Consider the following 20,780-nt stretch of genomic DNA (forward strand, 5'->3'; position numbering starts at 1 on the left):
ACTTTGATTGAGCATTGCTCTTGCAGCCTTTCCAGGCTGGAGGCTCTCCCACTGGAAACCACATCCCTGCTGTCAGGAGAAACGCAGTTGCAGAAATCTTCTCTGTGTGTTCTTCCAGCTCTGCAAATAGAAGCCAGTTACTGCAGGATTGCTTAATTCCTGCCATATGGTGGGAATGCAAAAAATGGGAACAGCCTGCCTTTTCAGCAGCTGAATGATTAGTTCTGTAAAGTTGGGTCATCAGATTTTATGTCCTAATGTTTACCATTCCATCTGCCCTCAGATACTCTGACCTACTGAGATTTACTCTTTTCTGTAAGTTTTTGGCTCTGAATGGCAGGATGCTTTTATATTTGCGTTGCTTCCTTTCCCATTTTTCCAAATGGCTCTGGTTAGATGTTGAGCTCTGTCGTTACAGGATTGGCAAAGTGCAGTGAAGTGCTATTGCACTGAAATCCCCATGTCATGAGTGAATGATCATGTGGGAACACAAGGATTAATACCTGTGTCTGTGTATCTTTTGACAGTGCTTTTGCTTTCCCTACCATTCATGCACCCAGCAGCAAGCCTGGGAATGAAAGTAGAATTCTTATGCCTGATAGGTGAGATCTCCCTGAAGGGGAGTCACTGGATTCAAAGATTTTCTGCTGGGAACTAGAGGGGACAATTTCTGAAGAGCTCTATTAGGACAGAGGGCATTTTTCCAATTTCAGATTTTACTTTTGCACAACGCCCTATCCCTTCTCCAGAATTACCCCACAAAGATTCTATGTTCTTAAAGTGGGTGCTGTGAAAAAAACATGTATCATATTGTTCTGATTTCTGCCTGCAGACTCCATGGGGAAATTGGAGAATCCCTTCCAGAGGAATTTGCTTGCTCTGTTTAAACAAGCTTCATTTTCAACCACTGTTCAATCGCAGCCATCTTTACCAAACCTGTATTTGATTGTTTTTTGGTTGTTTTTTGAAGTCTGCCACCAAGCTGAAGAAGCTGCAGGCCCGTGTGCTCGGAATGCTCTCCCAGTGCCCAGCTAATCTGCTTGACCCCCTGATTAGCATTTACCAGCTCCACACAGCAGACCGGAACTGTTTGCTTGAGCATGTCAGTCATCTTTATCTCCAGGGCAATTACAAAGAGGTGGGTCATGTCTTTCAAATAAATTTACCTTGCCAGTTCTCTGTGAATGTCTCTGTCATTTTTTTGGATGCATTTCAATGTGAATTCCATTTCATCCCAGCAGCTGCACATTGTGAATGCTGCAACTTAACGTGCTCTTCCTGTGTACAGGAGCAGCCTGGGCTCAACCTCAGCTTTTCTGCTGACTGAGGACAGAATACCAGGGAATCCTCTCTCCACTCCTTTGCTGACTTTTGAAAGTAATAGGTTAATAGGCTTTAATTTGGAGAATTAAAGGGGATGATTGTGTTCTTTTTTTATTTTCCTTGTCCTTAGCAAGAAAAAAAAGGGATTTTAGTCCTTGGTCATAGACCTGCTGTGCTATCTCCAGCCCACCTGCAGCCAGAGGGTTTGGAAAACCTCACTGGTCCCATGTGATTGCCCCAACCTCACGTCTCAGTTGGAGGAGTTTTGAAGCCTCTTTACCACTGAGGCTCATATTCCAAGTGTGTAACACATCCTGTGTCTGTGTCTAGGTGGTTGACACAGGCAGGAGTTCACCAGACCCAGGATCTGGTGTGCTTTACCCTGTTCTACAGCACTGCAGCATCTCCGGCATGGCTGCTCCATCCCTGGAATTGTTTTAGGTCAGGTTGGATGGGGATTGGAGCAACATGGGGTAGTGGAAGGTGTCCCTGCCCATGGCAGGGGTTGGAACTCAATGGTCTTGAAAGTCCCTCCCAGCCATTCTGTGATTTTTTAAAAATTTTTTATTTTTAAGGAAAAAGGGTTTGTTTTTCTCCCAGAAGCATGGTTGGTGATGTATAACAACTTGACATCGTTTAGCAAAAGTAAAACTCAAACAGCATTCTTAAAATCCTGTTCTTCAGTAAGGTGGCTTCCTGGAATCCCATTCTTGTTGATTTCTTTCAGTACTGAAACAAAGATACTTTGTTTGGTTTGAAGTTCCCTTGTAGCTGCTTGAGACTTAGTCTTGTGCTCAAAAAGTTTTCGAATGTGAATATTTGACAATTACAACAGAAATGTCTTATTTGATTATAGTCAAGTGAGATTTTTAGGTTCATGGCTCCAAAGATATTTGTTGTTTTCATTAGAAATACAGTTCTTTTTAGATCCAGCTTTGGAAGGCTCTATATTTTTTTGGTGGAATTGTTGTTCTGGTTTTTCTTTCACAGCAGAGCTCATTTTACTGCTCATTCTCAATGTGAAGAACAGGAAACTTCAACAGCTTCTCACTCTCAGCCATAGCTTTCTTCTAGCTTTCTTTTGTTACCAGAAAGATGAATAGAATTCTCTTCAAAAGTAACAGGAAGTCTTTTACTGCCCTTGGGGACTGAACATACCTAAATCAGACTAACCCCAAACAACCTGGAACTGGGGCTCTGAGCATTATAGTGGCTCTGGGTGTCTGTCTGTCCTGTTCTTCCCCATCTTTCAACTGGGGCAGTGAAACAGGCTCAGATACAGGATTGTTAGCTCTTCAGCCTCTCCTGAAAGGACAGAAATCCATACAAATCCTGACTGTCGTTATTTATTTTCTTGCTGTTTTTGCAATAAAACACATGGGATTTTACAGTTCAGTACTTAAAAGAGCCTGTAAAATAGAGGGAGAATACATTTTTCATGGTCAGATAGTGATAGGAAAATAGCAACTATTTTAAGTTTTAAGAGGAGAAATTTAGATGGGATATTGGGAAGAAATCCCCTCCTGTGAGGGTGGGGAGACCCTGGCACAGAGAAGCTGCGGCTGCTCCTGGAAGTGTCCAAGGTCAGGCTGGACACTGGGGCTTGGAGCACCCTGGGACAGTGTAAGGTGTCCCTGCCCATGGCAGGGAATGGAACTGGATGGGCTTTTAGGGCCTTTCCAACCCAAACCAGTCTGGGATTATGTGATTTATTCTAGAGCAGGTTATTCCCATTGTCTGTGGTGTGCAAACCATGAATATCCTCTGCCCAGATAGTTAAGGTTCCTTGCCCTCATGTAGGTTTTGGAGAATGTTCCCTTTGGAAAATAAGATCCCAGTTCCCTGGGGATGGCCGTGGCAGTTGTTTGTTGCTGAAGCACATCTGGCCCTCCCATACACCTGGATTTGGGGAAGCTGGTGGGAGGCTGAGCCCGTGGCTCGTGGCAGTGCTGGCACAGGGCACAGGAGAAGGTGCTGGGGACAGGTGGAGGTGATGGTTCTGGTTTAGCAGCATGGGCTGTGGTGAGGAGGCACCTGCAGGGGAGCAACACCAGTGGATGGCACTGTGCTCCTAGGATACAGGGAAACAGGCAGATACTGGGAGCTGGGGAAAAAGCAGGGATGTGGAACTGGGTTTTGAGGTGTCTGGGCTGTCTGGCGTTTTCTCTTCTGTGATGGGAGCAGTAAGAGCTTTGAGCAGGGTGAGGGGCTCCCAGCTCTGTTCATCATAGCCCCCGTGGCATGAGGAGATGGGAGGGTTCAGCATTCCTGCTCAGGGAGTTCCAGTGAAGCGCAGCAGCCTTGTCCCCTTCCCAGAACCCGTCCAAAGCCAGCCATGGCTCCATGTTACCCTCGACCTGGGCTGTGTCAGAGGTGCCATAGCCCAGGCGTGCTGTGAGGCGGGTGTGGTGTGGGAAGGGCGATGGGAGCCAGAGGTCACAGTGTGGGAAGGGCCCTGGGAACAGCCTGTGGGAAGGGTGCTGCATGCAGGAGGATGTGCTGTGGGAAGGGCCCTGCATGAATGCTGTGTGGAGAGGTCTCTGCATGGATGTGGTGTGGGAAGGGCAATGGGTGCCAGTGGATTTGATGTGAGAAGAGCATTGGGTGGTTTTGGTGTGGGGAGGGCACTGGGTACCAGTGGAAGTGGTGCAAGAAGGACTCTGGATGGATTTGGTGTGGGAAGGGCACTGGGTACTGGTGGATTTGGTCTGTATTGAATGGGGTCTAGATGGATTTGGTGCAGCAAGGACAGTGTGGGACACTTTTGGTGTGGGAAGGACACTGGGTTTTGGTGTGGGAAGGACACCCTGTTTGGTGTGGGAAGGACATTGGGTGCTGGCAGGACAATGCTGAGATTCAGCAGACCGGGGGTAATGCAGAGCGAGCGGGGCTGCGAGAGGCCCTGAATAGGCCAGGCTGTGCTAGAGAAGAATGAGGGGTAGGCAGAAGGCAAGCTAGTGTTTCATGGTCATCTTATGTTACACTTCAGCCTTTCAAAGAGTGTCTGGGGCTGCTTGAATGAACCTCTCTTGCACTGCGAATGCGGGAGCCTGGAGACAAAGGGGACTCTTGTCACTCGCAGGCCCCTTTGGGGAATAAAAGCCATTGTCACATGAACAGGGGCAGTCTGGCAGGCTGTGCATGCTTCAGTGCCCCATGATATCGCTAAGTCTCAGCAGAAATCACATTCAGGGTCCTGTCAGCTTTGATTAGCGGGGTCTCATGACTTAATGTGCTGCGATATTTCATGTCTAAGGGTGGCGGCTGTCTTTCTGGGGGATGAATGCCCTCTATTGTCCACTGAGTTATTTTATTTACATTTTTTAAACAGCTTATAAAGGTAAAAAGATAGCTGTGCTTCAAGAAAAAAAATCAAATTCCTTTGCTTCTGGATCAGCAGTGAGTGCTGCTTGGGTCAGATACAGTGAAACTTGTTTTCACAGTCAGCATCAAAGTTCTCGTCTTGTTTAACAGCTTTATAGTAAATTCTGAACAGGTGGCAGTGGAGCTGGGTTTAGGAAGGAAACAATAAATAATCTTTTTATCCTCTGACAACCAGAAATATTCCTGGGCCTGAGGGACCTCCCACTCCAGCCTCTGTGTCAGTGATTCACAAAGTTTCTCTCCCCTTCATCACTTAGTTCTTAAACAAGAATATTGGCTGAAGCCAGTAGTATTTTATTTCTAGCAGGATTTTCAGTTGCTGTCCATTCAGAAATCTCTGTTTTCAAAAGCAAAGTATATTTTTTCTTCTAATGTTTTATCCATCAGTTTCTAGAAATAATGAAGGCTCATATGTTAAATTTGGTTAATGTTTGCTCTTTCAATTGAGATAATGTGGATTATCTGGTAGAGTTCAGTTAAAATTTGACATAAAATATGTTGGAGTACCCAGAGCAAAAGCTATGTAGACACAGAGTTGCAAGGTTTTGTCAGCAATACTGCTACAGACATAATAGAAAGGGTGATGGACCAGAGTTAAACTTAAAGGCGCAAAAATACTCAGAAGTGTAAAAATGGACAGTTCAATCCCCATCATGACCTTCAGTCTCAGTGCAGGGATGTTCTGAACAGAGTCAGGGTGTTGGTGTTTGTAGCCATACTTCATCCATGGTGCTGGACTGACTACACATAGTGTATCTTTGCAGATCTGTCAGTAGAGATCAGTGTTAGCATTGACTGAGCACATTAATGGATAATCAAATTTTGGATTTTTTCACTCTGGCTTTTTCTGAGCTGTTCTCAGGCCGGGGAAAATGTCTCTGGTGTTGCTTCTTATCTCCATTCACCACCTTAATTATACAAAGGCTTGTTCAGCTCTTACTATCTTTTAAAGTGTGTGCATTTGTATTTCCTTTTTTCTTTTTAATTAAGAACTATATTGGCTAAGAAGTCCAAGGAAAATGTTACAGCAGTTGTTTCTCCTGAAAGATGATGATGTTTTAGTATCCACCCCTTTTTCCTCTGAACATACCCTGCTGCTTAAAGGATAGTTGTAGTGGCACATTGCCTACCCAGTGATGCCTGTCTGGAGCAGAGGGAGCCAGTCCATGGGCCACTGGTGCCCTTCCCAGCCTTCAAAGTCACTTCTGCCCTGAGCTGTGCCTAAGGAATGGTGGGGTGCTGGAACTCAGAAACCTGTGACGTACCACCCTTACACTGGGGAAGGAGCTTCAGCATTGCTGGAAAGCATAAATGAGACTGTAGTTCTGCTCCTACTGCCAGAATTTCTGGGCTCTGGGACAGCCCTGGGATGTGCAGCAGATCCAGCTGTGCTGAGTCACGTCTGGTGAAGGTGGGCAATGCTCAGAGAATGAGCTGAGCAGTTAAACCCCATCTAAAACTGCTGAGTGACCTTAGGGACACAAATCAGAGAGGGTTGGCTTCAGTTCCTTCTTCCCCTCACCTGTGTGTATTCGCAACCTGGACTTGTGCTTCTCTCCCTCTACCTCAGATTCTTTGTCTGGGAATAAACAACCTGTCACTGCTCCATGTTAATGGTCTCACTCTTTCCTGGTCTTTTAAGTGTGGACCTGAGGCATGTTGTGTTTCCCTGGTATCTGCAGACCTTCCCACAGCCAGCTGTGTATGTGTTGCCCTTTGAGCAGGAAGCAATCAACCATCAAACCTGATGTCATCCACTGTGCAGCGATGCACTCTGAGAGCTCAGCAAATCTGATTAGCCTCAAGTTTGAAATGAGTGATTCCAAAACACAAAACAGATGAGCCCATTGATTAATACCTAGTATGCCTTTACTCAATTATTTCTGCTATTATCCAGGCTTTGGTCACTCTAATTTTCTTGGAGTTGATGTTGGTTCCTCTGCTGTCTCCTTCAATTGTTTCGTTTATTCTTTGGGTTTTCAGAAATTCCCTCACCATGTATTCAGAAATAGTGCACTCAGTCAGGCACAGACATATCTGCATCTGTGCTGTCCCAGCTCGCTTGCAGCAAAACCAAGAGCAGGAGTCGTCAGCAACCACTGGTGTCCATCCTGCCTCAGCACTCCAAGCAGTTCTCATGCACGAGGTAATTCCTCTGCTGCAAACCCCACCGTGGGAAAATTGCAGAAATTGTCAGTGCAGACACCACCCAAGTGCACATGCCCTTGCAGATAAGATCTTGTGTGGCTTCCTGCACCTCATACTGTATGTGGAAAGAATAGTCATTTTTCGATGAGGCAGAGCCAACTGCATTCAAAACAAGGCGAGAGGAGCAGGTATTGGTGAGGGTGTCTGGGCTGTGCTGGCTCCAGAGCACTCTCCACCTTCCCATAGTTGTGGGTTGCAGTTGCGCGACTGCAGGAGCGTTCTGGCGCTCGTGGCTGGGCATGAACATGTCAGGTTTGGGAAACTTTCTGCATCCTTTGGTCAGTGCACTTACACGGGTTAGGTGGAATTTGATGTAGTGTTACCCAGCTTTGAATTCTGCCCCAGATTCAACCAGCCCTCTGCTGTATTTTAGGGGTTTATCCTTGGGAGACAAAACTATTACAAAATGTTCAGATGAGATTTTTGCATTCACTGTCATTAAGTCAAAGAATGGCCCAAAGCTCCCCAAGGATGAGGAGACTCAGAAGCTTGGACAGGAGTTGGATCAGGCAATGGCCATCAGCTTTTCTCCTGCACTAAGCAGTGCATTCATCACATCCCTCTCCCGTGTATACTTGGGAGTTCAAGGCAAGAGAGGGACCAGCCTCCCCCAAGTTTGTTGTCATCTGTGGGGGGTTAGTGCAGGTTGAACACTGTTATGTGCTGCAATAATGATAATTATTGCTGTTATTAGATCATGCTAAAAACTCTGTGGATGAATATTTTTGTGCAAAGGCTCCTTGTACCACCAGCCACTACGATAATATTCTCTTGGGTATTTGAGGGGGTGAGTAGAGCCTGATAGGTGCAAATATCTCAGCATTCCCCAGAGCTTGCCCATGTTCCTGCATCCTGCCTCGGATTTTGGCTCTTACTGATCAGCTGGTGAAGTCGGGGGTACCTGCTGTTCAGGATTTGGGCAGCTTTGCTGATCCAACCCGAGGATCTGCAGCTGCATGAATGGAATTGCCAGATTCCAGCCTCCCTGACTTGCCTTCCAGCCCCTCACTGCAGATGGAGAATGCTGGCTCTGGGTGGGGAGGGGGTTTCTCACCCGTTCAGCTACAGCCTGCTGGCATCATTAAAGTGTTTGTTTTCTGAGTAAAAATGAGCCTGCGAATGAGGTGTTGCTTTGCTGGAGATCTTATCGGCTGTAAACAGACTGTTAAAAATAGGGTCGTTTTACACAAAATTTGTTTGTGGAGTGGAACAATTCAAAACACGATAATAACAAAACAAAATCTTAAAATAGCTCGGAGTTGAGACCACAGACACAGCTGCCAAGGTCTTTCATCTTTATTACAGTTACTCATATCTCTTCTCTTACTATTCCCGTTGTAAACAGGCTGATGTTATCTCTGCTGGCCTCCAGTTCAGCCCAGCCCATGGAGCTGCACCCTTATCCAGCCTGGTGCCTGTTTCTAGGGCCCAGCTCATGCTTCTTCCTCCATGTGTAGCTTCGGGCATGGACAAAGCAGCTGCCCTGCTCCAGGAGCGTTCCCTGCTGCAGGGAGGCTCTGCCAGCAGCACCACTGCTCTGCCTGCTCCATTACCTACTTGAGCTGGAAGATGTTAAATTGCTGTTAAAAACCAGCTTATGTAGAGCACTAGACCAGGCTGCCCAGAGCAATGGAGTCACCATCCCTGGAGATGTTAAAACAAAACGTGTATGTGGCACCTGGGGATATGGTTTGGCAGTGAATGCTGTGGTGGTGCTGGGTTGATGGTTGGGTTTGTTATCTTAGACGTCTTCTCCAACCCTGACGATTCCATGAATGTCTGTGTGATTGGAATTCCTCTGTCCTCCAGGCCTGCTGTGGGGGAACTGTCTGCCAACCCTGGCCAGGAAAGGGAGGGCTCCCCACACTCTGGACAAATGAACATCTGTTTTCTACACCCTTTGGGACAGGGTGGAATATCCAGCCAGGGAAAGAGGAAAACCCAACCTGACACCACACATGTTCATCTCATTAAATCACTTGTACAGTTAGTAGAGCTGGAGATAAACTTCTGCCATGTAGATAACTGCTGCAATTAGGTTAATCTGAACATTAAAAAGCCATTAGGGAGCTGTTGGATGTTGCAGTTAAAACTAAGGCTACAGTAGGAGGTACTAATGAGATCAAATGGTGAGACAAGGCCTTGAGAGTTGCAAATACTTTCTTTTTTTGTTTAAATGATTGCTTTTAACTCAGCAAACTTGAGGACCTGGGAGGAAACCAAACCAGCTGCCAAAACTTTGGAGACCCAAATCCCTTTTTCAGGTCCACACCAAAAATAGCAGCCTTCAACTTGAAAATAATCACTCATCTTGAACATTGTGTTGTTAAGCTGATAATGTGAAAGAACCAGCTCTTCGCCTCTAACTTGTGGAATAGTTATAAAGCCTGGAGTAAGGGAGAGGTTTGGCTGAGGTTTAGCTGGGCTGAGCAATGCTCCTGTGTCTTTCTGTTCAGTCTCTGTGTTAATGGTAATTCCTCTTTTTGTCACTTAAAGTTCTTCTCTTTATTTCTCTTTTGAGGATGAAGCCTGGACTTCCAATGAAGCAGTGTTAAAAAAACAAAACAAAACAAAAAAACCTGCCCCAAAATCAAACTCAAACCAAAACAGAAAAAAATGGATGTTTTCCCACTTTCAAGTGGGGCAGTAGGACTGAGCAGCTGAACTTCCATGGTGTATTGGTTCTCTGCTTTTGCACACTCAGTCTGTGATGTAGTGGGTGAAATACAGACACAAATTCCCTGGAAAGGAACATAATCCACTGCTGCTGCTGCTGTGAGCAGGGATGAGCTGTGAGGTGTCTGAAGTGCTTGTGTGGCTCTGCATGACATGTGCTGCCAGTGGTGGGGTGAATTCAGGTGGCACTCGAGTGAAATGGATTTCAAGGCATGTGCCTGCCCCCACTTGGGTTATTCTGTTATTTTCATGCAGGTGACGTGTAATGGTGGGGGCTCTCTTTCCCTGAGGAAATGCACATTTGGTACTGCATTTTGTTAATGTGTTATGGGGTCTATTAGGAAGATGGGGACAAACATTTTAGCAGGGCCTGGAGTGGTAGGAAAAGAGGTGATGGTTTTAAACTAATAGAGGGGAGATTTAGATTAGATATAAGGGATTTCTTTACAGTGAGGGTGGTGAAGCTCTGTCACAGGTTGCCTAGAGAAGCTGTGGCTGCTCCATCCCTGGAAATATTCCAAGTCATGCTGGACAGCAGCTCTGAGCAACCTGATCCAGCTGAAGATGTCCCTGCTCACTGCAAGGGGATTGCAACTCAGTGGGCTTTAAAAGCCCCTTCCAACCCAAACCATTTTACGATTCTATATTCCAACAAATAGTGCAGCTCTAATGTCCATCCATTTTGACAAATGTGTAATTTTCCTGGTCTTTGTCTCTCAAATCAAAATCAATCACCAAGAGCAAGGAAACCAATGGAAGAGAAGAGCTTTTCCAAGCCCTATCACACTGGTTTTATCCTCATCTGAATAACAGGCGTTTGTGAGCTCAGTAGATCCCATCCCATCCCATCCCATCCCATCCCATCCCATCCCATCCCATCCCATCATTGGTCAGTGCTGCACACATGCTCTGGCAGGGTCACAGATGTCTTTTCAGCACTACTTACAGCCCTTTGGGAAAATGCAGCCTGACATGACAGAGATATTGGAAGGATGCTCCATGTCCAGTCTCCTCATTCCTGGCTCCCAGCTCAGCACTGATACACAGAGGTTCTCTCCAAGGCTCCTTGCCCTCATTGCAGTTACTGGCACAAGGCACTATATTAAAACTGCCCATTAATATTTATTCTGAATTTGGAATCCAAGTGTTCTCACACACAACAGAAATGAGACACTCTTACCTCCTGTAAATCCTAATCTGTGTCTGTGCACCCCAAGCAGTGCACAGTTAGAGCTTCATCCATTCCTGCGGTCCCCAGCCAGGATGGGGCAGGTGGTTCAGCTCTTCTGAGCTTCAATTCCTGCAGTTCATCCCAGCAGGTTCCAGAAGATCCTGATTTGGAGGCAATTTTGAATGTGGCAGGTCTTGGCTTATCAAAGATTCGGAGATCCCATGAAAGGGAAAAATACAATTCTTCCCATCTCATTGCATGTGGTGTTTTCAGGGGTGTGGAGTGACTCAGGAATTAGAGAAACTTACCTTTTGATTTCAGGGTGTTTAAAATCTTTAAACAAGTTTCTTTCACAAACTGAAAAACTTTTACAAAATTTCAAAAGCAGAGTGAGACTGATAAAGTTTGCTCAGAAAGGTATGGTGGGTCAGGTGTTTTTACTATGACATTAATAGGAAATATCCATCCCAGCTGGTTTTGTCTAAGTGCTTCACTTGCTTTCTGCCCAATAACTTGATCTTTAATTTTTGCTCCAGGGGCTGTTGCTACTCAGGATATGCAGCTCTGCCAGGAGTGTTCTTGTACATTTGTGGAATGAATGTGGCCAAATGTTCACAGGATTTGTGCTTGACAACATAACAGAAATAATAAACACATTAAAAATGTGCATAACAGCATTTTTACTTCACTTTGGAATAATGCCCATTTATCACTATAGGGTTCTTCTAAATACACAACTTTCTTCATGTTTTCTAGGCAGCCATACTGAGTATTAAGCTGAAATTACAGCCAGATCAAGATGTAGAGAAGGTGAGTAATTTCCTCTGCAGGCTTCTCTGTCATCAGATCCACCTTTTCTTAGCAGGAGATCTATCAGGGAGCTCCAAGTCCTGCAGCCTTTCACCTGAGGCTTTACTTCATTCTCAAGAAGTCCCTGTTGTATTGTTGACATACCTTTACATCAAGGTTAGGCACAGAGTGCTTTGTTAGCCCCCATTACACCTCTTGCCCTGTTTTTCTGGCTGCAGCCACTGCTATAACAAATCCTGGCTGTGCTCATCACTGAGGCAGAGATCAGTACTTTGCTGCACTGAAGCTTTGCTCATATTTGTGTTACAAATGTCACAGCACTCCTGCAGGCAGCACTGGTGGCTTGGGCAGTGTTGGGATTCACTCTTACGTTCCATAGGGATCAAAGACAGGGCACAGTGCTTTAATGTATTCCTTCTCCTAGATGTGTACCCCACTACTGCTCCAGGATAAAGCTAACTTGGTGGAAGATTATGTGGCAGAATATCCCGAGCTCCAGAGCAAGCTCTTGCAGACCCTGGACAAGTGGTGTGACCCCAGCTTCAATATCAGAGACATCCCAAGGTACAAATACTTGTCTTTCTGAACAGCTGGGCCAAGGTGCTGCTAGAGCACTGCGTGGCTGTCCCCTTGCTGTGTTGGGATCAGAGCAGTGTGTCTGTCCCCTGGCTGGCTGGCTGGCTGTAGTCAAAGCACAGTGTGTCTGTCCTTGGTGTATTGGGACCAGAGCACAGTTGTGTCTGTCCCCTGGCTGGCTGGCTATGATCGTGTCCCAGCATAAGGGAGTGCAATATATTGACTTTTCAGCTGAAAAAGGAAAAATTCTGGTGGCTGTGCCAGAGCTTCTCCAGTGTTCTCGCCTGTAGGACAGAGGAATCCTTGCTATTGACAGATGCTCCGTTCCCACCAGGATGAAACCTGTGCAGGACACCCCAGCAGCAGAGCAGTATCTAAGCTTCCCGTGGAGGTTGGAACAATCGGCCTCTCGTGCTTTGCTGCAGACAAGGGTGACTTTCAGTATCGGTTGTACAGGTTTGGCAGGAAGATAACACTGTGATGATGTGGCAGAAAAACAAGAGATGCAAGTAGTTAACCTTCCTGTGCTCATCAACTCATGGTGTGTCTTTTCACTTCTGAATTGCCTCTCACTCGAATAATTCCTGTCACTCAGAGCCAACAGCAGAGTCAGAGTCACAGTGTAGCTGCAATTAGTTCTGAAAAAGAGATGAAAAGGAGCTGCTCACTTTCTCTAAAATGAGCCTCTGGACTTGCTTCAAGTGGCTGACTGAAATCTGTGTAGTTGTGCTGTTGGCTTTTCACTGTACCTTGGGAAAGGCAGGGCCTGTCCTTATCAACATCCCGCAAAGCCCAGTCTCTCTGCTGTTAAACATCTGCCATTTGGGAAACATCCTTTAGGTGATGCCACAGATGTGTCTTTCTGGTGCTGTTACAGACCATATCAAGGCCTGTCCAGGTACAAACCGGAAAAATTTAACCGCAGAGTGCTCAGCAAGCTGGTCTTCAGGCTCCTGGAGAGATTCAGCATTGACCCAGGTATTGGATATTGCAACATATTGTGGAGTTATCTCAGTAATACAGATCAAAGTCAATTTGTCTTCTTCCATGTTCATCAAGGAATCTCTGCTGTCATTTATCCTGGGGAATTTCAGGGTTTAATTAAAGATATTGAAAAACAAAGCTGGTAAGTTACGGGAATTATTACTTTGTGCTGTCAAAGAATGAAGTGCTGGTGACTAAGAGACTGCTTCTGCCATGATCTGAAATAAATCCTGACCTCAGCATGGCTCTGCATAAACACACCATGATCCAGCCCTGAGTTATGACTCCATTTCTCTCACATAAGAGGCAAGTCATTATTCACTGGGGATCTGTTTCCTTGAGCTGTGGGTGCATCAGCTGGGAGGAGATAACCCTTGGGAAGCAGGAGCCTCATAGCCCTTTGTATTCTTTGCATAAACTATGGTTGGTGGGGGTAATTTTAGGGCTCTTGCAGCCTTGCAAGTGAAGTGTGCACATTTTCCATCACTTCACCAGCAGCTTCACCAGCAGCTCTCTAACAAAATCTGCTTTGCTATGGTTCTTAGCGGGGACTGTTGATTTCTCCTTCTCTCTGGGGCCTTGCACCAGACCCTTTTAGGTGCACCGTTAGCTTTTACCCTGCAGAGGTTTCCATCATCAACCCAAGGTATGCAGTTCTCTTTTCTTGGACTGAATAGGGTTTTCTAACCACAAATTGTGGGCTTGTTACACCTGTCAGCAATACTATTAATCTTCCCATCTTCAGAATGGTGTTCAAAAGTTAACAAGATAAACCTTTCAAACCCTCACTGGAGGAGAAGTGGATATAATTAAACCCAGCACCTTCATGTGAAAGCTGAGACATACGGGAATGATTTATTTAGAAATTAAAAGCTTCCCAGGAGTTCATTAGTTTTCAGTAGTCTTCCCTCCTTGCCAGTACTGGGCATTCAGTCAGCCACATTGTCCTTGATGACCTGTAAAGAGAAAGGAATTGCTCTCCTTATGAAAACTCCACTAAGGGCATGATATAATGGTAGAGGTGAAATGATGTTAACTGTTCACATGCAAAATCCTGGGACATAATAATTAAAGAAAATAAAAATGTAGAAGAGGAGCATGTGTTGGGCTCAGGTGCACTCCATTGGATGCAGTGTGCTTCGACCTGGTGATGCTTTCCAGATGTTGTAGCTGCTGATAATAATGGCCAGATCTTGCTAGTCCTCCACAGCAATTCACTGCTGAGGAGGTTCCTTGGGGTAAATACAAATCCCATTCATTCCAGATAAATGTCCTTCCAGGCCTTTCTCCTATGCAAATTACAGTGTCTGCAATGCAGGGCAAGCCCTTGCTCAAGAAGGCTGCCCACTTCTGCTCGTGTGAGAGGGGATGCAGGCACCTGGTTTGGACTTCAGCTAAAGTCAGTGCTGGGTGACTTCCACAGTCCCATACAGGACAGTGGGTGTTTATTCTTTACATCATACCACGTGTAATTACAAGCAGGAATTCACACATTGCTAAACTATGGCTCTCAGTCTCCTTTGAAGTGCTTTGGAAGGGGATGAATACCTGCGGAGGAATTGCTGCCTTAGTGCTGGGCGTGCTGGAACTGAATTGGGAAATGCTGGCAGCTGGAGTAATGTGGCTTTCTTTGTCTTCCCATCTCTCCCCTCCCTTTTGCTGAATTTCTGGGTGTTCTTTCTCCATTCTTTAGTGAAAGCAAGTCTGACTGGGAGGGAAAAGTACACAAAAAGTAAGCAGGCTGGGCAAAACATAGAGATAAAATAAACCCTTATTTCTGTTGTTCTTAGCAGCTCCCCCAAACGCTGGTGGTGAGGCTCATACCTCTTGTCACCTCACCTGGGCTCATCTGATGCTGCGGCTGCTTTCGGTCTCCTCCTCCCTGTGACTCCCACTTGCTGTGAGAGCCTAAGAGCAGCAGCGTGGAGGGAAGTGGCTTTGGTGAGAAGGGCTGGAGGAGGATGGGGTTTCTGGGTATGAGAAGGCAAACTCGTGTGACTCAGTTCTTGCAGTTCCAAATCGACTTGGAGATTTCACTGCCTGAGCTCACTCTTGCCCACTCACAGCAAGCACAGCTGAGGTGTCCATCAGCAACTGAGAACACTCCTGAGAACTGCCAGCCATGAATTTCAGAGCCATATAGGAGGTGGCCCAACTAAAGAAAAAGATCTCACACCTCAGGGAGAAACAAAATAAAGCCATCCTCTTAGATTAGTCCTCCAGTTCTTCTTCAGAGCTGTATTTCAGTATTCCTGTTAACTCCCAAACAGGGCATGGGAAGTGGGAGATTTTTTTGCCCAGTCCCAATGGTGTCCCAATAAACTGTGTGTCCATTTCATTTAATTACCCTTATTGGGGAAGGAAGAAGCTTAGCAGAAGTGGTGTGTGATTGAGGAAATTGAGGTTTATAGAGTCTTTCCTCACACCTCCCTCAGTGTGCTCTGACTTAACGAGCCTGTAGCTTTTCCAAGCTAATTACTTAATAATAGCCTTTGGAGACCCTGTGAGATCGACTTAACAAATGCAAGTTTCAGGTCAAAACAGATCTCAGAGGTGAGGGAACAGCCCCTGCCCAGGGTTGACATGGTTGAGTCTGTTCTCTGCTGTAGTTTGGCACAGCCAGGACACAGGGAGAGCTCAGTGATGTTCTTCATTGACAATTCCCGAGTGTGAGGTAGGAAGGATCCTGCTTGGAGAAGTGTAACAGCCTCATCTGTTGGGCTTAGTGCCTCCGTGCCACTGAGGGAGATCCGAGTGGAAGGACAGAGGGGAGAGAGGGGGGTACCTGAGAGCCCCGGTACTGGTGGGGCTGTGCTGGGGCAGGGATACACGAGCACCTCCGGTTCTGAGCGGTGTCAGGGAGTGTTTGCCGTGGGCTTCCAGAGATTTTTCAACATGAACCAGGACGAATGTTTCCCTCGCTTGAGCACCAGTTGTCTGTTTGATTTAACGTGGGATTTCTGTCCATGTGACCGCGCTGCCGGGAGTGCCGCGCTGCGGGGCAGCAGAGGGCAGGAGAGGGCTGTGCACGGCCACATCTGCACAGGTGAGCCACAGCTGGCCTCACATATGCACAGGTGAGCCCCACAGCTGGCTCTGCACAGCCTCACATCTGCACAGGTGAGCCCCACAGCTGGCCAAACATCCTCAGGGCTCGAGGACTTGCCAGCCCATGTCCAGGCAGTCTACAGTAAGAGCCCCAGCTGGGGCCTGGGAGCCCTCACCAGGCAGAAGATGCTCTGTTAGAAACAAGGGAATGGCTTGTACAACTTTACAGGAATGCCTTTGGAGGGAGAGCAGGAGGTTATTCCCTCCCCGCCCCCCCCCCCCAATTTCCATGGTGATTTTTCCCCTGAGTGCTTTTACTCAGCTGTTAAATACCAGCACAGCTCTCCATTTGTGTCTCTCTACAAGTTACCCTTCACCCTCATGCTTTCTGTAGAATCCCAGACTGGCTGGGGCTGAAAGGGACCTTAAAGCTCATCCAGTGCCACCCCCTGCCGTGGCAGGGACATCTCCCACTGTCCCAGGTTGCTCCAAGCCCCAGTGTCCAACCTGGCCTTGGGCACTGCCAGGGATCCAGGGGCAGCCACAGCTGCTCTGGGAATTCCACCCTGTGCAGGGCCTGCCCACCCTCCCAGGGAACAATTCCTGCCCAATATCCCATTTATCCATCCCTGCCCTCTGTCAGTGGAAGCCATTCCCTGTGTCCTGTCCCTCCATCCCTTATCCCCAGTCCCTCTCCAGCTCTCCTGGAGCCCCTTTAGGCACTGGAAGGGGCTCTGAGCTCTCCCTGGATCCTTCTCCTCTCCAGGTGAGCACCCCCAGCTCTCCCAGCCTGGTTCCAGAGCAGAGGGGCTCCAGCCCTTAAAGCAGCTCCGTGGCTTCCCTGGATCCATTCCAACAGGAGCTGGGCCCCAGGGCTGGGGCAGCTCTGCAGATGAAGTCACCTGAGCACAGGGGTTCAGGGGCAGAATCTCCCTCTCCCCTGCTGCCCACACTAGGGATCAGCCCAGGGCAGGGGGTTCAGGGTTGGGGCAGGTCCAGCTCTCACTCACGGCACCCCCAGGTCCTTCTCCCTGCTCTCAGTCTGTTCTCTGTCCAACTACTTCTCTGTGTGTTTCTGATTCATCCTTCTCTGTTTTTTGCAATAAAATACAGAAACGAATATTCAAACTCAATTCCTTTGCTCCATCAGAATAAAACTGTCATCAATGCCTTCGAACGTATTTCCAGTCCATCCACGTTCCTCTCTTTTCCACACAAAAGTGAAGCATTCAACTCTCCCAGTTCTGCCAGAGCTTGTGCTTTGGATATTTTGTTTAGAAGCTCAAAGAAAAAGATGTTCAGTGCATCTTTTGGGTGGCCTGGAGGGTCATGCCATGGTTCTTTCTGAAGAACTTTGAAAACGTTGTTAGGTGGTGGTGTTACTAATTTTTACATTAATTTTACATGCTTCAGAGAGTGTTGCTTTCCATGAGCTGATTATTTTTCTTCCAGGTATTGGGACAATATCAAGAGGAAATATCACCATATTTACTGGCTGCAATATCCTGCGTGATAATTGCAGTAATTTCCTCAGATGCTCTGAGGGGAAGGATTTGTTGTCACACTGTGGAAGATGAACTTGCAAATAACAGCTCTAGCCATTTCTGTTTGAGATGGAAACGGTCACATTCTGAGGTGATGCTTAAGGGCACTCTGAAGAGCTGCTGTGACCAGTGGGACTCCAATCCACACCCGTCTGATCCCAGGCTCTGGTATCCAGAGATCAGTCTTTGTTCTCCTGGGGTTTAGTCCTTGGGCATGCCCTGTGTGGGGCACACAAAGGGATGAGGAATCAGTTTCTCCCTGTGGGTACTAATTCAAGGGAGGCTACACAGGATTTGACATTCCCGCTCTCTGTGAGTGTTTGTGACTGCTGGCCCTGCTCCCTCCGGCTCCCAGTGGGACGGTTTTAGCCACATCTGAAAGCCCGTGGAAGGCTTTGGTGAAGCCTCTTTCTTTTACAGGCAGCCAGGCATCCAGCAGGAACTGACAGATACCTGTGCTAATGCTGCTTCATGTCTTTTATCTCCAGCCTTTATCTCGCCTTGCACTGTATTTCAAAACAAGGTGCTGTGTGAAGATCTTGAGTTTTGCAGTTGCAATGAGCCATATCTAATGAAGGTCACAGCAATAAAAATAACAACTATGGCTTGCTAGCTCAGCAAAACAGTATTCCCCACCCTCTTTGTATGGATGTGGAGCCTCTTTCATGGATCTGTGTTTTATTGGATAAACTTCAGCCACAAGTTTATATCCTGAGTGAGCTGTTCACAACTGCTTCAATGAGTTATCAATACAGGTCCAATTAAACCCGAAAGAATGCAGCCTCTAGTGACCGAGGCAGTGCCCGTGAGAGGATGCTGCCTAATTAAAGGTCTAAAGTCATTGACTGTCGAGCACATTAAACCAGGGAGTGGATCTTATCGCTCAGGGTAGGTGAAAGCAGAGATATCAGACCCAAGAATTAGCATTGCTAATCACAGATGAAAGTGTAAATAACAGTTTATAGTTGAGATAAGCTGACAGTGTGTGACTCTGTCCCTCATTGTTCCAAGTGTGAGGGCATCCTGCCTTCCACAAACCCAGTCTGACACTGGGGAAGGAAAAGTGTAATGTCTAGACAGTAAAACTTCCAGGAAATGCTGTGTACTTAAATATCTTTTTTCTTCTTTCAGCTCTCTGCCCTAATGTTATAAATCAGCGGCACTTGAGAACCCTGAATTACCTCTTTTACAAGAGATTTGTTGAGGTACGTGCTGTGTTGTGTGTGTGTGGAATGAGGATTTTTGTTACATTTACCTTTTTAATAAATAAAGATAATCAAAACGTATCAATAGTTTATGATCAAGTTGTTTTTTTTTTTCAAGTTCTGCCCTCCCAGTCCATCAGGGAAGGCACTGATCTGTCTTTGCTGCCTGCCAAACCCACTGCAGAGGAGCTGGGGAGGATGGAGCACTTCAGCCTCTTGCATCTCAGAGCTTTAATATCAGATGACATGACTGTAGGGAGCTTGGTCAACCGCAGAGAGAGCAGAGAGCATTTCTCCAGGTGTATTTGTTTAGCAGAGGGGATGGATTTGTGCTCTGGTGTTCTGCTCTCTCTGGCATTCCACTTCCTTTTTTTTTTTTTTTTTTTTTTTTTGAGAATTTGCTTGATTTAAAGTATCCAAGCTGGCCAGTTACTTCCATAAAGGTACATTTGGCAGCTGTTTCTGGACACAGTCCCTTCTGAGAGCTCTTTGGTTCTCTCTGTTTACCATTCACAGCTGTGTCCGAGCTCTGGTTAAATGGCTCCTTTATCTCACTAATATTTAAATTACATGCTTGGATATCTCAAAGCTGTTTTCTTTGAGGCTCTTGCTCCCTGTTTGCTCTTGTACCTTTCCATAAAAGTGGCACTGACACTCCCTGTTCCATCTGCCAGCTCTGGGGTGAGACTCATGGTGGGTCTCATGCAGTTCTTGGCAAAGTGGAGAGCAGGTCCCCTCCTGAGTTTCTCCCCAAGTTTGGCTCGGAACTGCATTAGAATGGGAATATTAACTTGTCAGATTCCTTTCCCAAACCTCATGATTCTAGAGCATTTTTCATTATTTGACTGTTGAGAAAAATGGCATTTTTATATTGCGAAGGCTCGACCGTGCAGATGACCCCTGAGATCCCTCCGTTGGCTGGAGCCCTCAGGATGGCTCCCCATGGCTGGAGGGAGAGATGAACAGTCAAACAAACTGCATAGGCATTTTTATGCTCTGTTCTGCCATGCCCCAGCTGAGCAGACCCTGAGGAGCTGAGGTGTTCTGTTTGTCCCAGGGTTCATTCCTTAGGCACAGTTGACGCCAGTGGGGACAATGAGGTGTTAATTTCTCGTTTGCTGTATGGAACATCCTCCCTTCCCTAAGATGGCTCAGCAGTGATTTTGTCTTTTCAGAAAACCATGACTGAGGAGAATTGGGCAGACCACATTCAGGTGAGTGTGGGTTTTCCTCTCCCTGATTTCGAAGGGTTGTTTTCTTGGAGGTTATTTTATGATGTTTTAGCATATCTAGCTCAGGATGTTGTAGTCCTGCTATCCTGCTAGTTCTGCACTTTCTCAACACATTGAAAGCAAAATTGTAAATTAAGGGAAGGGCAAGGGAGAGCACTTGTATTTTAATTCCTTTCATGTTTTTGAAAATGCTTTCATTTGGCTGGAACGTTTGAACAGCACTTTGAGGGATGGGATTGTTGGGGTGTCTGTGCAGGGCCAGGGGTTGGACTCAATGATCCTTGTGGGTCCCTTCCACCTTGGGATATTCCATGGCTCTGTGATTCAGATTAGATTATCAAATACATTCTTTTGCTTTCCCGCACTTACTTGTAAGTGAACACTACAAGTATTTACATTGATTGATGACAAGGAAGGGGGAAAAGAGGCTGTTCCTCAGCAACTAGCAAGATGTGTGAGGAAACTGGGATAAATGTTAGATTCCCTGTTCATGCTCTGACCATTTTCAACAGGCGACTGATGTTGTGACCTCTCTATCTTGTGCTGTATGACACAAGTAATCTTAACAGCACAAGGAGAAGGGAGCAGGGTGGGTTTTTCTTGGGTATAAACAAGAGAG

General features: G+C 46.5%; 1 protein-coding gene across 1 annotated transcript in view; it reads left to right on the top strand.

Moving 5' to 3' along the window:
* Positions 1-20,780, top strand: part of EXD3 (exonuclease 3'-5' domain containing 3) — a 244,574-nt gene that overhangs the window by 72,964 nt on the left and 150,830 nt on the right. The window contains exons 7-12 of the mRNA XM_062505658.1: positions 971-1,138; positions 11,519-11,572; positions 11,997-12,136; positions 13,026-13,126; positions 18,856-18,929; positions 20,105-20,143. Of these exons, the coding sequence (XP_062361642.1) occupies positions 971-1,138; positions 11,519-11,572; positions 11,997-12,136; positions 13,026-13,126; positions 18,856-18,929; positions 20,105-20,143 (576 nt within the window). The remainder of the gene's footprint in view (positions 1-970; positions 1,139-11,518; positions 11,573-11,996; positions 12,137-13,025; positions 13,127-18,855; positions 18,930-20,104; positions 20,144-20,780) is intronic.

Source organism: Cinclus cinclus, chromosome 19 (assembly GCF_963662255.1).
Source record: "Cinclus cinclus chromosome 19, bCinCin1.1, whole genome shotgun sequence".
Classification (NCBI taxonomy): domain Eukaryota; kingdom Metazoa; phylum Chordata; class Aves; order Passeriformes; family Cinclidae; genus Cinclus; species Cinclus cinclus.